Raw genomic sequence first — 15943 nt, 5'->3', positions numbered from 1 at the left:
TCCACTGGTGCACAGTGCTTTTCAGTGAGTCATGCTTATGACATGGATGCAAATTAACAAGTAAATACCATTTTTTAAAATTGCAATATCATTTAGATTTCGGGTCGACTTTAAAGAGCGTTCATTTGATTCTGTATGAAGGTACTGATAAAAATATGCAAAATGAGGACAAACAAATTATTTAGGTGACAACATAATGAAAAACATACAATTTGTGTTGTACGTTTGTCATGTTTTATTGTGTAAGTATTGAGGTGAGTAACAGATGTTCCACAGCCTTTCATCTGAAATGTAAACAGGTATTAAATAAGAAACATCAGTAAGGCCAGAATTTTCATGTTGGAAAACGAAGCAGTACAATAAAAAATAAATGTAGAATGATTTCGTTCTGTGGAAAAACCAGTGCAAACGGATAAACAGATTTTCAATTAATACATTACCAATTAACACAGCCAATAAAGTGCTAGGACTGAAAGGACAGACACCATGGCCAGCCTTTCTCTGAGACCAGTGAAAAGCTCTGTTCCAGAATACTGATGGATCACGGCGTTATGTAGTCTAGAAAGACGTGGCTGTGCTTTGCTGAACAAGCACAGTACACTGATTCATAACACTGACGTTTTTTAAGGTACACCAGACAGTTTAGGCTCCTGACTCTGTGGACTCACCATCTCTGTACTGAACCATGTACTACAAAAGATTAGCTTGGCTTTGAAGGTTTACTTGAGGTCGTAAGGCCTATGGGATTATTGGTTTACAAACCCCCCCAACCGCCCGTCCCCAAGGACACACTTTCAAGTCAGTATCTTATGTAAGAAGATTCTTCTTCCAATCGACTACTCAAACGTCCTTCAAAATGTTCCTGTATCTGCTGAGGTATGTGTTACATTTCGTGACTGGGAGGCAATTCCTCTTAAATAAATCTCTTCAAAAAATCAGCATTTTCTCTGTACAGTATGTTTCTAACTCAACAGTGAACACTTCTCCTGCTTCTCTCAGATTGCATTATTAAAAGTCAGGCACTGCTTGCAAAAATATTGTACGAAATAATGCCCCCACTGGACTTTTCATATGTTTGTTCATAAATAAAGGCACATAATCAATTTAACAGCATTTCTACTGCAGTTTTAGCCCTTGGCGGGTCAAGAAAAAAAGATTGTGATTCTTCATCATGTAATTTCTAATACAAACAAAAAGAAACTGACCCTGAATTTTCCCGTCAATCGCAGATACCAATGCAAAATTACAGAACATAGATTTGTCAACTACGAATACAAAAACTGTACAAAGACTCACATTCTCTGAACAGTCTGTACGAGAACAAAATTATGGCAGTTATTCAAGTTTTACTTTCACACTCTCATCTGGGATTAGAATGGTGATCTGGACTCCACAGTAAATCCCGAGTGGACTCTTTTTTTTTTTTTCTTGCATTGACTTGCATTGAGTTTCTCAGCGACTGTGTCTGCACCAGCATATTCTTGCAGCCCTGATACAGCTGACCAAGCAAATTAATTAGCAGACTGCCACAGAAAACCAAGAACGGCAATGTGAAATAAATCAATTTCACTGGCTCGTTTTACTCCTAGTGTAAAAAAGTCTTTTGTTCAAACAAAGCTCTCCTTGGGTTTCTCCTTTCTCGATAAAGGAACTGGCGAGCTGAACAGAGGAATGTCCACCACTGCCTCTTTATGCTCTTTACGCCGTATCGAGTGGTCAGAGTGATCGTCACTTTGGTCCTTGGCAAAGTTAACAAACACCTAGAAGACAGGAAAAATCAGTCAGCACATATTCAGAGTGATGATTTTTGTCAAATGTGTTCCAGAGACAACACAGAAATGATGGTCTGTATGGGTGACAGTACAAAGCATTAGTTTTGAAAGTGTAACAGCCAGACCACTGATTTACAGTATGCAAATATAGCTCATACTGAACTTCATCACACTTGCCTAAATCATACCTGTCCAGTGGTGGACACTAATGAAGTAAATGTAATTTGTTACTGTACTTAAGTAGTTTATCTGAACTTTACTGAAGTTTTTCCATTTTGGGTGACTTTTTACTTTAATTCCACTACATTTCACAGTCTAATATCTTACTTTTCACTCCACTACATTACGTGAAATCTGTCATCCCTTTTGGCTTATGTGTGTATAAAAACGTAACGTGTCAAAACAAAAGAAGCACGAAGCAAGAACACCAATCAGGGTGCATATGATGCAGTGCAAGCACACGGTTCAACATCAGCGCAGCAGTGTAAAATTTTGGGAGAGTCTGTTCAACACAAATGATGAACTAACCTAACTTTGTGTAAATAGACCACAATATAGAAATATGTCCACATATGCAGTCGTGACTGATGTGTCTTTTTTCTGAATTTATAAAACCACTTTCATTTTATAGTAAATTAGTTTTGGCTAGTTTATGTTTATGAACAGAGACCTACAGATGCAATACAGTAAAGGAACCTTAAAGCAAGTTTTTATTAAACTTAAACCTGTAACTAAGTTGAATTAAGTTTATCTTTTAGTACTTTTACTTTTGATACTTGAGTACATTTGAAGGCAAATACTTGTGTACTTTTACTCAAGTGAAGGTCTAAAGGGAGGACTTCTACTTTTACTGGAGTAATATTTTACCTTGGGTATCTCTACTTTAACTCAAGTACATGGTTTGTGTACTTCGTCCACCACTGTACCTGTCAAGTTCAGGTAAGATCAAACCAAACTATATTAGCAAATGTGAGTCTAAATTCCAGACTGTACTAGACTGCCTCCACATCATCCTGATATTTTTAAGTAAAAGTGTTAGTGTAGTATGTAAACACTGTTGAAGTTTCAAATGTTTCCAGGCCATTTTGAAAAAAAAAAAACCCTGCCAAATACTGCTTCTTCTATGAGATACAATACAAGGCTAACAATCAGAACAGAGACCACTTACATATATCAGTCTGTTCAGTTCAAAGGGATGAAGAGAAGTTGGAAAAATGGTCATGTAAAAATGAATTGACTATTTTTGCTACATAAAACCTTTAATATCAGAAAAAGCATAGGATATGGGCCATATAAATACATTTTGTAAATGAACGCAGTGCTAAAATATACAAATACTGCATGTCACATCTTTAGCCATTGTACTAAATTAGGTTAATGTTAATTGTTCTCACCTGGTCCAGTGTAGTTTGGGAAACAGAGTAGTCCTCTATTCTGAGGATGTCTTTGTGCTTGGCAAGGATGCTGAAGATATGAGCAAGGGAGCAGAGGGATGAGGGGAGCTGATACTGCAGCATGTTCCTGTGCTTCTCCTTCAGTGTGCTGCCAGGCAGTTCGCTCTCGATGAACTTAATCACAGGCTGCAGGTCTGGGTTGAGGCCTGCTACCCTCAGGATGATGGTGTACCCATCACCAAACCTGCACAATGAGGAACATATATCAAGAAAGAGTGAAATATCAGAAACAGAAAAAAGTTAGATCAAACAACAAAGAACAAAAAAGTACAGAAAATGATTATGTTCTCTACAACTCTATAATCCTTACAAACCCTGAGAAAAGCACTAAAAATCCTTGCCATGATATGAACTTGCTTGATACAATGCAAAACTGAATGTGATGCCAGTGTAGTTTGAGAGCTGTAAAGTTATCTTACCTGTTTTTCAGGTGCTGGACGCTGCCAAGACAGCGGAATCTGCCGTTTACCATGATGGCCATCCTGGTGCACAGGGCCTCACACTCCTCCATGCTGTGGAACAACAGAGCAACGATTAGCACACAAGCCAGAGAGCAAAATACAGAGATTCACATGAAAGACATGGGGAATTTTCTGCTCTCTAGTGGTAAAATGTAATATAACCATGTGGGCATGACCTTCAACAATGAATATATTGTATGTAACCCATTTCCAAAACAGGATTTTTTTGTCATATCAGCTACATGTTTTGGCTGGTAAACTGCCTAAGAGTCATAGCAGGGATATTTCAGATGTATTTCACATAATCTTTATGTTGAAAATGACTTAGCAGGCAAAAAAGGCTTCATTGAGAGCTAAACAAAGAGCCAGTGGTGGTCTTAACCTTTCCTCAGTCAGCATTATTTTATTTATTATTTCATCAAATTAATCCAAATTGATTTGTATGGTGCTTTATAATACTATCATTTTGCAAAGTGGCTTTACAGATTTCTGAGAAGATTCAAAAGGCTTACAAGGAAAAAAAATTTTTTATATATTTAAAATACATTTCAAATGCATTGCAATCTATGCCAAAATACATAACACAAAAACACATTTTAGAATATATTGTCGTATTAACCAAATACATTTTAAAATACGTTTATTTTAAAATGAATGTGAAAATATAAATGGGGGGGTCAACATCAGATAGCATATAATAAGAAAAGCAATAAGAGTTATGCACATAATGAATACAGCTTAGACTGTATGAGTGTTTAATAAATAAATGCATTTTAAAATATATATTTAACAAATAAATGTTTTGGCCATTTTCATACATTGCAAAAATATATTTGATAAGTACATTCATATTTTTTTTTCATGGGGGGGCATCCTCCTCAAAATGGTCAACATAACATATAATGGCATAGCACATAATAAGAAAAGCCATAAGAGTTATGGCATATAATGAATACAGCTTAGACTGAATGAGTGCAGTAGATCATACCTGTGTGAGGTGAGCACGATAGAGCGACCCTCTTTGATGACACTGTGGATGCAGTTCCACAGTGCACGGCGGGCCTTGGGATCCATACCAGTAGTGGGTTCATCCTGTGACAAACAGCATAACCATCCACAGGTCAGTCAACAGATTTAACTGTAAAGTCACAGGTGTGTTTTTGCCAGGATTTTTGGCAAATACACCATGGCGTACACAAAAGTCCTGGTTACAATTTATTTAGATTTTTGTGCCACTGTATCATATGTGCAAAAGCTTAAACTGTTAGCAAACTATTCGGTGAAACTCCGCATTATGTAACTAGGTATTATATTGAGATTTAAGTTAGGTTTAGCGTGAGTGAGGTTTAGGTTAGGCTTGTGGATTAAATGTACTTAATGCACTCTGAAAACTAGTTTCCAGACTAGTCCATGTATTAAAAGAACTAGAAACAAATGTGCAACTGTACAATGCATTCAGCCTACTTCTGTCAGAGAATCAAGGCTGTGGTTAGCTGAATGTTTTAATTTAACTTCTCTTATACAACAGCAATGCAACCCCTGTTGGGAGAACAAATAAAACAACAGTCACAGGAAACAGGCCCACTGTGTTTTTGCTGTTGAGTGCTGCACAGAGCACATGATCTCCCAGAGTGAGAAAATAGCATGAGCTGATTGTGTAAGCAATGAGGAAATGTGTGTTTATGCATACCAGAAACACCACTGGTGGGCCTCCTATGAGCGCCATAGCGGTGGAAAGTTTGCGCATGTTGCCTCCACTGTAGCTTCCAGCGGCTTTGTCGGCATACTTTACCAGGCCCAGTTTGCGGATGCCCCACTCAGCCACCTGCCAGACACACATATTAAATCCATGCAGCACAACCTTTTTTAACTAAATCACAATGTTTCAATAGCCGTATTTGTTTTCTTTTCATGTTGTTTTTAGATGCAAATTCTCTCATGGACCTGTCTTTTAACTCATGCACTCTTTTATTAATAACTAATGTTAGTATGTTTGTGGTTACATATTGTGTGTGTACAAAGTAAAAGGCCTACATAAAGGCAAATACTCTTTTGAAGTTGCTATGATTGCAGTATGATTACTGATATGGGAATCATTCACTCAATCAGAGTAACAATATTTCAGCTAGACAGTGGAGATGACCATATAGTGTTATGTAAGAGTGGTGCTTTGCATCAATGACACTATATGTCCTGAAGAAATTGTACTCACCTCGCACACTTCCCTCTCAGGGACTCCACGCAGGATGGCGTAAAACTCCAGATGCTCTCTGCCTGTCAGCAGGTCATTGATGGCATCAAACTGAGGGCAGTAGCCCATGTTCTGATGCACCTGGTCTATTTCCCTGAGTATACTAAGAACAACAGATCCAAAAAGAATGATTTGTGATTAGTTTGATAAGAGTTTGATTTCATTACAGTTACAAGAAAACTTTATAATTTTACAGGGAAAACACATTGTTAACTTGTATATATATAAAATTAGGTCTTCATATGACAATTTATTGACCTATAATGTATCAACCAAAAATTGTTTCATGTTCACACCTTTCATGTAAATGTATTTAACCTGTTGAAGGGTTCTGCTTATGTTGCCCTACCTTTTCCTAGCTAAAAAGGCTTCTCCACTGGTGACTACAGAATCTCCTGTCAGCATCTTAAATGTGCTTGTCTTTCCTGCTCCATTCACACCGAGTAGACCAAAGCACTGGGGTAAGGAAGAGACAAAGGTCAAACCTCTAGTCTGTTATGTCAAGACATGTTTGAAGTGAGCAGTGTATGTGAGTAATGTCTCACCTCGCCTGGAGGAATGCCCACACAAAGTCGATCCACAGCAGGCTTCTGTTTCCTCTTATACACCTGTGGCACAACACTATGATTAGAGCTCCCGTCAAGCAAGCAGTAAAGTTACCCATTAAAGTCAATTATATCCGGAAATAATAAAAGCATGCTGTAATTTGAATTTATTTCTCACTCATAGTTCACTGTACGAAGCAGAATAAATTCTGTCAAAATTCTAAACTTTTGATGAAAACCACACTAAAAAGTAAGAGAAGTGATGTTTTGTTATAAATTAGATGTGATAAGAACTCGCGATTGTGTGTACAGATTTTTTTTTTTTGCAGAAAAAATCTTAATATCTGGTATATTTTAAAAATTGTACTTTTTGTTATTTTGGACATAAAAACATTGGAATGGTCAGAAGCGCAGACATAATGCTACAGCATAACAAATTATTGCATTGACAAAGTGACATCTTCTAAGGGCAACAGAGAGAAATCTAAAAAATTGTTCAGACTTTGGTAAGCTCTCGGAGTTCCAGGATGTCTCCTTGTCCTGCTCCACTAACAATCCTCTGCCTCTCCCGGGCAACATCTTCATCCTCCTCTCCAACTGGACTCAGCTTAGCACTCAGAGGTCTGCACAGCCAACAGCATCCACAGTCAATCAAAGAATCCTCTAACAAGCAACTTTTTCTTACCAAGATGCTACTATTTGAGTTTTTGTGGATGAAGTTGCTTACGTAGGTTTGAAGAAGAAGCGGTACTGGATAAAGACAGTGATGATGAAGAAGACCACTCCCTCCACTGCCATGGCAAAGAGGTTTTTACCCACCATGTCCCATGCCAGAGGAGAACGGAAACGGTTCTCACCTGTTAATCAATCAAAAGAGATAAATATAGCAAAAGCAAAACATGCACATCCTCAGTTAAGAGTTTATTCAAATGTGTACATCATATCCACATGAATAAAATATACTACAGCATCACAATTATTGCCAGAAGTAAACTGAGAGACAAAATTCTGTTCTGTGGATATTTTATTAATGTGAACATCATTTACACCTAAATTCAACATATTCCCTTTTTTAGTGTATCAGAAAGCTGCCTTACATTATTTTTTCTTAACTCTCAAAGTTTTTTCTGATTAATCCTAAGGATACTGGGATAAGTAAAATTACGTAGTATGAAAGGAGAGTACACATCCTTGGAAATTCAGATCCTCTGAAATTTAAAAGTTATTCGTACCAAAGCGCTCCAGAGCATCAGCCATGGCCTGGTTCTTCACCATATCAATCAGACCTCGCCCCAGACAGAAGTGAGGGAAGATCAGGAGCACATTCTTCAGAATGTCATTGATGCCACCAATCTCCTGAAGAGGGGGGACAGAGAAAAGGTGAGTAAGACATGCATTAGGTCATTTCTTGATTAAGATTACTAGATATAATCTGTCGACTCAGATGTGACAGTATGTTTGTAACTTCCTTAATTGAATCACGTAACTTCCAGAACATGTTTAACCCAACATCATCACACAAATGACATATCAAATGTGGTCAAATGACATGCTTTGATAATATTTCAGCATAAAGAAGTTAACACATTCTCTATAGACAACTTGCTTCTGCACATTTTAATGCATAATTACAGTTTATTTGCTGAATTTAACATACTGGAAAAAATAAAACATGGAGGTAAAACTACTTTGTCTTTCAGACTTCACTGAAGTAACAATGTTAAGACAGTGATGAAAAAACTTACATTGTTGCCAAACAACTCCAATACAAAAGTTGACACACTGCCATTGATGCCAATAAGGATGTTGACGCTAGTGAGGACGACATAAGCCGTACTGGGTATTTTAAATAAGAATGAGGCTGGATACATCAGAGGTGTGATGGACCATCTAAAGAGAGAGGAACAGACAGAGAGGGAGCGAAAAAGAGATTATCATTACATGCCTGTTTATTTCAACTGTGCTGCTTAGTACAAAACAATAGGTAGTCACTGGAGGAGAGCTTGAGTTGGACCCACTTACCCATACAGAAGCAACAACAGGGCCAGTACAGGCAAGTTGGTAGAGGAGACATAGGCTTTTTGTTGGAAGCACACAAAGATGATGATGACCAGGGTTGCTGGTACAACATAGTTGCACTGTAACACAGAAGGGACACGTGTATTCAGTACATGTTCAAAAAGGTCAAACATGGACACGTAAATTACATGACAGAATTTTTTTAAAATTGTGAGCTAAAAAGTCAAACATATACCATATCCCAGATGAAACTGGCCAGCCAGTACAAGTATGGCTGTACACCACTGATGAACTGCATATGTTTGGCTTTGTTCACACGTTCTTGAATGAGGAAGACTACAAAGCTGGCAGGGATGAAGGACATGGCGAAGATCACACAGATGGACACCAGCACATCCACTGAGGTTGTCACCCTGAAAGAATTAAAGTTTTAAATATAGGAGAAAATCATTAAAGATAAATAAAACATAGTGTTCCAGTTTTTAATGATTAAATTAAACAAATGTAAACATCTGATTAGAGCAATTGTATTAGACAGTATTTTAAAGCAATCAGTGTAGTATTGCACTTACAGTGCTACTTGGGAGAGCTGCTCTTTGGTCAGGTTTAGAGGATGATTGAAGGCTGTTATGCCATATTTACTTGGGTCCTTCTCTGGAGGCAGATTGGCACGTAGAATACCATTGTTCATCACGTTGAGGAAAGCTCCAATACTATGCCAACCTTTGTTATTGAACCAGATCTGAAAAAAAAAGTTAACATGAATGATTAACTTTATTAACTTTAATTATTTAATTAACTTAATTATTCACTAATTATTCTACTTTAGCATAGGACACAATAAATCAATAAAATAGTCGACATGCTTTAATGCAGCATCAGCCCACCTTCACATTGTTTTTGGTGTCCAGGCCATTAATGAAAGCAGAGAGACTCTTTAAGAAGCGATCAGCGGCTGTCCCCGAGTTCTGTAGAGACAAGGGAAAATTGTATTTCAATGTTACTAATTGTTGAGAGAATAATAATAATTGTGTGAGGTAATAAATATAAACTTACTTTTTCCAAGTTAAATATTTCCCTCACTCGAGAAATGGCATCATCTATCTCCTCAGCAGGTGGAAGTAACTGAGTGCTTCTAGCACCCAATGAGAAACCTCCATATCTGAACTCATTGACCCAGACCTTGTTCTTCAAACTGTGGAAAAGAAAACATAGTGCAGCTACATTAATGCTTTGTATAGAAATAATAAGAGAATAGACACTTATGGAGTCAATTGTTTTTATTCAGTTCAAATTAAATATTACCTTTTGCCAATGATCTGAGCATAAGTCTTCACAAGATAGTCTGAGATATTTCTTCCAGTTAGGTTTTGAAGGGTGTCTCTCTCACTGATCTTCATCACTGGAGGTGGCAGTCCTCCAGCACTGACAGGGCATTCTGGGAGCATCTTCTTCTTGCCATCACAGCTGCACTCACAAGCTGGGGAGGGATTCTCCATAGTCCAGTTTTGCATCCTGAACACCTCTAGCACACTCTCTGGAACCTCCGGTACAGACCAGTCCTCATCGCCCATAGTGCAATTAGCACCTCTGCAAGCATGGTGTCAGAAGGCAAAGTTTGCATACTATTCCTGGGTAAGTGTGGATTACTAGGTTTCATTACTTTGCTTTTACTTGACATCATGATTTACTCACGGTATTGGTTCCCCTTCCATACAGCGTGTTCCAAACCCAGGGCCTTCCAATAGAGCGGCAAGTAAATTTTGTGTGCTGGCATCCTCAGGAGCATCATCACTATCAGAAAAAGTGAGGAAAAAATGACATAGCCTGCAAATTATAATGCATAAAAGTGTTTGCTAATTAATCACCTTTTCAAGATGTTCAAGTATTACAATTGGATTAGATGTATACAAAGTTGGAAAATGGGTACCTGATAAAAATGACTTGATCCTCATACATCCAAGGGTGCAGGGCAAGACTGGGGTATTTTCCAAATGGGGGAACAATAAGACTGAAGACCAGAGCAATGCACACAAACACAGCAGGCAGAACAATCTGCAAAACAGAACAAAAATAAGTCTGTCACTGAGTATGCTTATAAAACATAATAAGCTGTTAATTGATTGTACATGCATTCAGATTGCAGTTCAGTTTGTAAGGCCCTGTATAAATATGTTAAAACATATGTTAAAACTGAAAAAAATGTGCAAATTGTTCAGCATAATTTTGCCCAAGAATCATGCCTGAGTTCAGTAGCATGTTAAAACTCCTCTTTGCTGAGAGAACACTTTATTGATTTCACACCTGTGCAAAGAAGCCTTTCCTGGAACGACGAGCATATAGAAATCTCTTCCACAGCAAAGCCACAAACTGCTGTCTCTTTAGGCTCCAGCTCTGGATTTGGTATGAGCCTTTACCATCTGAACCACTCAAATAATCAGTCTCCCTGGAATCTAGGGAACAAAAATGTAGAAGAATTGTGAAAAAATCTGTTAAACACAACCAAAAACAATTAGCTGGAAAACATGTTTGCTAACTTGAATATTTCTTGCATTGATCTAATAGTGAACTAATTTATTGATAAAACCTTACCGGGGTCAGCTTCTGATTCATTGCCATCAAATCTGTCATCCTCAGTCAATGGTTTAAGGCAGCTCTGGTGGTCCGCTCCGAAAGCATGCCGTCTGCGTCGGCGTATGGGAACGGTACCATCTTTTCAGATAGAAACACATGCATTTGGCACACTATTCTCCCTTCCACTGTGGGTTCCTCATTGCATATTTCTTTGCTCTTCAATTATTGTGGTGAATTTACAGATGAGAGGCCTACCTGACATCATTTCAGTATCAACTCCGCTGTCCTCTGCCACTTTCAGGAAAATCTGAAAAAACAACATAAACAAGACAGTCATGTAAAGAGAAAGGACAATTACCTTGGCAAACTTAAATTCTGCTACAAATTTGATGGTACTAAAGTTGACAATGACACATTTAAACCAGTGTTGTACCTCTTCAAGGGTGGTGTCAGAAACACCATAGCTAGAGATGCTCAGATCAGCAAGGTGATCATCCAAGTCATGGAAGAGCTCAACGAAGGCACCATCTTTGGCAGATTCATAGGGCAGGATATAAGTAATCTCATGTCCCAAATCCTCCACCATGCGTGCGTTGGGGACGTGCTTAATGATCAGACCTGAGATGAGAGAGATGTCTGCAGGAACAATAGGTGAGTCAGTCCATGAAGAGCCTGCAGGTACATTCAGAACCAGGTACACAATGGGTTAGTAGTGAGATTAATAACAGAATTAAATGTAGAGTGCAAATGTTAGATGTTAGTCTCATTTATTCTCTTTCTTAGCTCATTGTTCAAAATGCTGATTTTAAACTTTTGAAGCCACATTTTTATTAATGTGTGGAACAGATGTTTTGCTATGATTTGAATTTTGTGAAATAGAAAAAATTCCTATGTTTTTGTGATTTTTTAATATCGAAAACTGAAAAAAGCAGAAAAACAGATTGAAAGCTTACCAATAGCTGTGGCAGCATCACTCTCATGATCGCTACCTAAACCAGCATCTGAGCTGCTCTCTGAGGCTTCATCATCCTGAGAGAGACATGTCACTCAATGTTACAATTTAAATCTTCACAAATGTCCTTCAAGAACAAAGTATAATATGTAAAAACAAACCAGGTTTCCAATATCAGTAGGCACATCTCACCTTCTTGACATAAGAGACAGTGCTGCTGGAGTTTCTGCAGGAGCTGAGAGAAGCTTCTGGTTCTTTCTTTACTAAAGTGAGGTAGTATCCAGTTCCCAGATGGGTCTTCAGGAAGAGAGAGGAACCCACACAGCACAGTTTTCCATGGGAGATGATGGCAATACGGTCACCCAAGATGTCTGCTTCATCCATATGATGAGTGGAGAGAATGATAGTGCGGCCTGCAGGAAGACATACAGCACTGCACTGAGTAATTTGTCTTGACTGGCTAATTCATAGATTTGTTACTACTTGTTACTATTTGTTACTACATCAATTTAATATAGACGAGCCCACTGGGAATCAGTGTCAAATCTATAGTTTTATAGTTTGTGGAGTTGTTGGTCCACATTTCAGTTTCTCACTCTCATAACGCCATAGCTTACATATTAGCTGTATAGTAGTTACTGAAAACTTTTATAGCAATAACTGAATGATAAGTCAAGAATGATAGCATTAGAGTTGAAGCTTATACCTGCACGATACTTCAGCAGGAGGTCCCAGATGCCCCTACGTGCATAAGGGTCCACACCAGCGGTTGGTTCATCCAGAATGACAACTTTTGACCCTCCAACAAAAGCAAGGGCCACTGAAAGCTTCCTTTGCATGCCACCTTTAAGAAAACAATCATTATCACTTAACATTTAGCCTGACACCAAACCTGTCAGTTTTATCCATTGTATGATCCATTCCACTCACCAGAGAGCTCACTTGTCCTGGACTTGCGTTTGTGTGGCAGTCCAGTGTCATACAGGATCTGATCTATCTCGGCTCTCACTGCATCTTCAGGCAGGCCTTTGAGGCGTGCATAGAACCAAACATGCTCCTCTACTGTCAACCTGTACAGACAGCACACATCTATGAGACCAGTGATTCAGTCTAAACAGAAACACACTGACACCAAACTTTAAGTTGAAGAACAGGTTCTAAAGTGAGGTCAATTACAGTAATTGAGGAGGTCTTCAACCTTTATTTTTCTAGGAATGCACTGGACAGCAATGAAAGAAAGCACTTCGATGAGCACTTGATTTGTTAAAATGCAACCTTCGCATATGATCTAGAGCTGCTAATGCAAAAGAAAAATCTGAAACATGAAGAGCTCTTACATGCTGAAGAGGACATTGTGCTGAGGGCACACACCCAAACTTTGCCGGATGGCACTCAGCTCTGATCGGATGTCTTTGCCCATGATGTATGCCGTGCCAGAGGTTGGTGGAAACAGACCAGTCAGAATAGACCTGAAACATTGAACGAACATCTTCTGTCAGGCTTTTACATCAGTTCTTGGTTAACGTTTGGTATGCCCTATCATTTAAGACCATGCAAATTGCATAAATGGTCAGAAATGGCTAACTAGGTAACTAAATGGGTTTTTTGTCTAAAATGCTACAGTTGCTGTTGTTTAACACTTATTTGTCAGATACTTGCATGGTGGTGGTTTTCCCTGCTCCGTTATGACCCAGGAAGGAGGTAATCTGTCCTTCATAGAAGCCCAGCGTCAGGCCATCCACAGCCAACTTCTTGCCGTGGCGATAGACCTTCACCAAGTTCTCAATGTACACTCCCATGTCCAGGTGAGTAGGCTCTTCCTCAGTGCACACAGCTATACATGAACATAAAGTCATGAATACTTTTGGGAGAAACACTAAATGTAAAGCTACATTATTTTATTCCTATTACGTTTACAGTCCTGCAACACCACATGCCATAAAACACACAAGCAGGTCTACTGCTCTTACCTTCTGCATTTGCTTTCTTCCCCTGTATAGTGGGTTTCAATTTTTGGTCTCCTTCTCCAAACCAGTAAGACTTGGTAAATGGGAAATACCATGGTCTGGGGATGCCATACTGACCAGGAAACACAGCCTCTATATACCATGTCATGACACCATAGAGAAATGCATCAAAGTACATTAAGATAATGGAGGTGGTGAGGCTGTAGTCATCTTCCTCCATTGGGCTGGAGAAGAGGTTGCTCCACTGGATGCCCACTCCCTGCTCCTCAAACAGAGCAAAGTATTCACAGCCAAAACCAAACGCCACTGGAGACAGCAGGCTCTGCAGACAAAGACAGAGTGAGTGCTGGAGCTACAGGACTGAGTGTTACACAATGTTACATGTTCACACAGTCATCCTTATTAGCCCTTTTTATAATTATTTTCTATCCTTCCTATTTTACATAATATTATTTTTAGTTAATATTTATGGATATAATGACACAAAAAAATCATAATTTGATTCAATACGATATAGTGGAGGCTCCATTTGATATATCTTTTAATACAGCAAAATAAGGTGTGGCTGAAAGTGTGCTTTACATTGATATATTAATATGTCCATTTGCAAATGATTAGAGCTTTCAAAATGATAAAAGTATAATATATGAAACGGAAGACATACTTCACAGTGTACCAAACTAATGCTCCAGCAACAAGATACCATTCTAATCATGATACATTGATACAAAACATTATGATACGTTGTACAGTTAAATCTCTATTATTGTCAGATATTTTAACATGGTCCAATCTCTTCCTCTGAAAGAAAATGGCACTGCATTATGCTGATGTGCTTAAATGTTAATGTTTAAAAAATAGAGCAGGGCAATTAGCTTTAGAAGAGCTATTTACATAAAAATAATAAGGCTCCAACCCCTTTCATTACCTGTTACATGATAGGAAGCTGATAATGTAGAATTGGTAAACACATAGTTTTTACGTTGCAATACAAAAATGTCTCTTTACTTTAGAATTAGACTAGGCAACCTCTTTCATTCATTGCACAGGTACATCAGTGACACCTATTATAGATAAACATAGCAGTTTGGGGCAGTATGCTTGTGCAATCTTAGATAAACCAGCACAGTCAGTGCTGGACATGTTATGAGGTCACATACACAATTGCACTTTACTACAGGAGTATTGCTGGCTCATGCAGTAGTGATTGTAAACTTACAGCAATGACTTTGGTGGGAAGGCCAATGTAATCCTGCCAGGCCACGCACAGCACGTAGGGCAAGTAGAGGGTGAAGTAGATGATTCCTCCACAGGCAGCGGCTAGGTTGGCCCTAGCAAATGCTGTGCTGATGAGGAAACACTGCATGATGGTGACCACAGCAAAGGAGCTCAGGAAGAGGAAGACCACACCGGGCTCACTGTAGGGGAGCAGGTTTCCCATCTGCAGAAAAACACAGACATGATTAATAAGTTCAAGAATGATCTATTTATCATCTAGAAAATGGGGCAAGTCATTCTAGGATGATTAACTTGAATGTGTCTCATCTGTTTGTCTGTCTACAACTGCAGAGTAATAATATACAACACATAATACTACTGTATTTTTTTAAAAAGAGCTAATTATCCATTATCACACAATTATAATTACAAACATTTTTAAGGCTTATATTACTCAAGTATTTACCACTGACCTATTTTTCTATAAGCAACTCTATGAAATCCCAAACAAGTAATAGGATTTGAACTTCTGTAGTATGTCATTGGGACTGGGAAAGGTCTTCTGTGCAATTACTCTTGTATTCAGTGCAATTAAGCTGCATTTAGCACAAACCACAACTGCATTTAACGTACACTAGAAAAAAAGTCAGCAAAAGAGCAGGACAGGATATGACTCAGAAGCTGATTAACTCCTTAAATGGCCAGGAGCTGCTGGCAGACCCACGGTTGT

General features: G+C 38.5%; 1 protein-coding gene across 2 annotated transcripts in view; it reads right to left on the bottom strand.

Annotated features, from left to right (window-relative positions):
• Positions 1-220: 220 nt before the first annotated feature.
• The window catches only part of abca1b (ATP-binding cassette, sub-family A (ABC1), member 1B), a 43140-nt gene continuing 27417 nt past the window's right edge, over positions 221-15943 (bottom strand). Inside the window, exons 16-47 of one of the 2 annotated variants that reach the window (XM_017722523.2) lie at positions 15215-15436; positions 13999-14317; positions 13688-13862; positions 13366-13497; positions 12959-13098; positions 12735-12872; positions 12221-12441; positions 12030-12105; positions 11510-11748; positions 11332-11383; positions 11095-11214; positions 10807-10955; positions 10433-10557; positions 10198-10296; positions 9808-10092; positions 9559-9697; positions 9390-9470; positions 9075-9244; positions 8738-8915; positions 8506-8621; positions 8229-8373; positions 7716-7839; positions 7211-7340; positions 6986-7106; positions 6484-6546; positions 6288-6394; positions 5900-6041; positions 5378-5512; positions 4676-4779; positions 3646-3738; positions 3167-3410; positions 221-1760 (exon numbers count right to left, since the gene is read on the bottom strand). In XM_017722523.2, coding sequence (XP_017578012.1) covers positions 1608-1760; positions 3167-3410; positions 3646-3738; positions 4676-4779; positions 5378-5512; positions 5900-6041; positions 6288-6394; positions 6484-6546; positions 6986-7106; positions 7211-7340; positions 7716-7839; positions 8229-8373; positions 8506-8621; positions 8738-8915; positions 9075-9244; positions 9390-9470; positions 9559-9697; positions 9808-10092; positions 10198-10296; positions 10433-10557; positions 10807-10955; positions 11095-11214; positions 11332-11383; positions 11510-11748; positions 12030-12105; positions 12221-12441; positions 12735-12872; positions 12959-13098; positions 13366-13497; positions 13688-13862; positions 13999-14317; positions 15215-15436 — 4737 coding nt within the window. In that variant the 3' untranslated portion in view covers positions 221-1607. The remainder of the gene's footprint in view (positions 1761-3166; positions 3411-3645; positions 3739-4675; positions 4780-5377; positions 5513-5899; positions 6042-6287; positions 6395-6483; positions 6547-6985; positions 7107-7210; positions 7341-7715; positions 7840-8228; positions 8374-8505; positions 8622-8737; positions 8916-9074; positions 9245-9389; positions 9471-9558; positions 9698-9807; positions 10093-10197; positions 10297-10432; positions 10558-10806; positions 10956-11094; positions 11215-11331; positions 11384-11509; positions 11749-12029; positions 12106-12220; positions 12442-12734; positions 12873-12958; positions 13099-13365; positions 13498-13687; positions 13863-13998; positions 14318-15214; positions 15437-15943) is intronic. The other variant, XM_017722526.2, reaches the window with a different exon arrangement.

Source organism: Pygocentrus nattereri, chromosome 11 (assembly GCF_015220715.1).
Source record: "Pygocentrus nattereri isolate fPygNat1 chromosome 11, fPygNat1.pri, whole genome shotgun sequence".
Lineage (NCBI taxonomy): Eukaryota > Metazoa > Chordata > Actinopteri > Characiformes > Serrasalmidae > Pygocentrus > Pygocentrus nattereri.
Note: the sequence above shows the minus strand (reverse complement) of the source record. Positions and strands in the feature narration are given on the sequence as shown.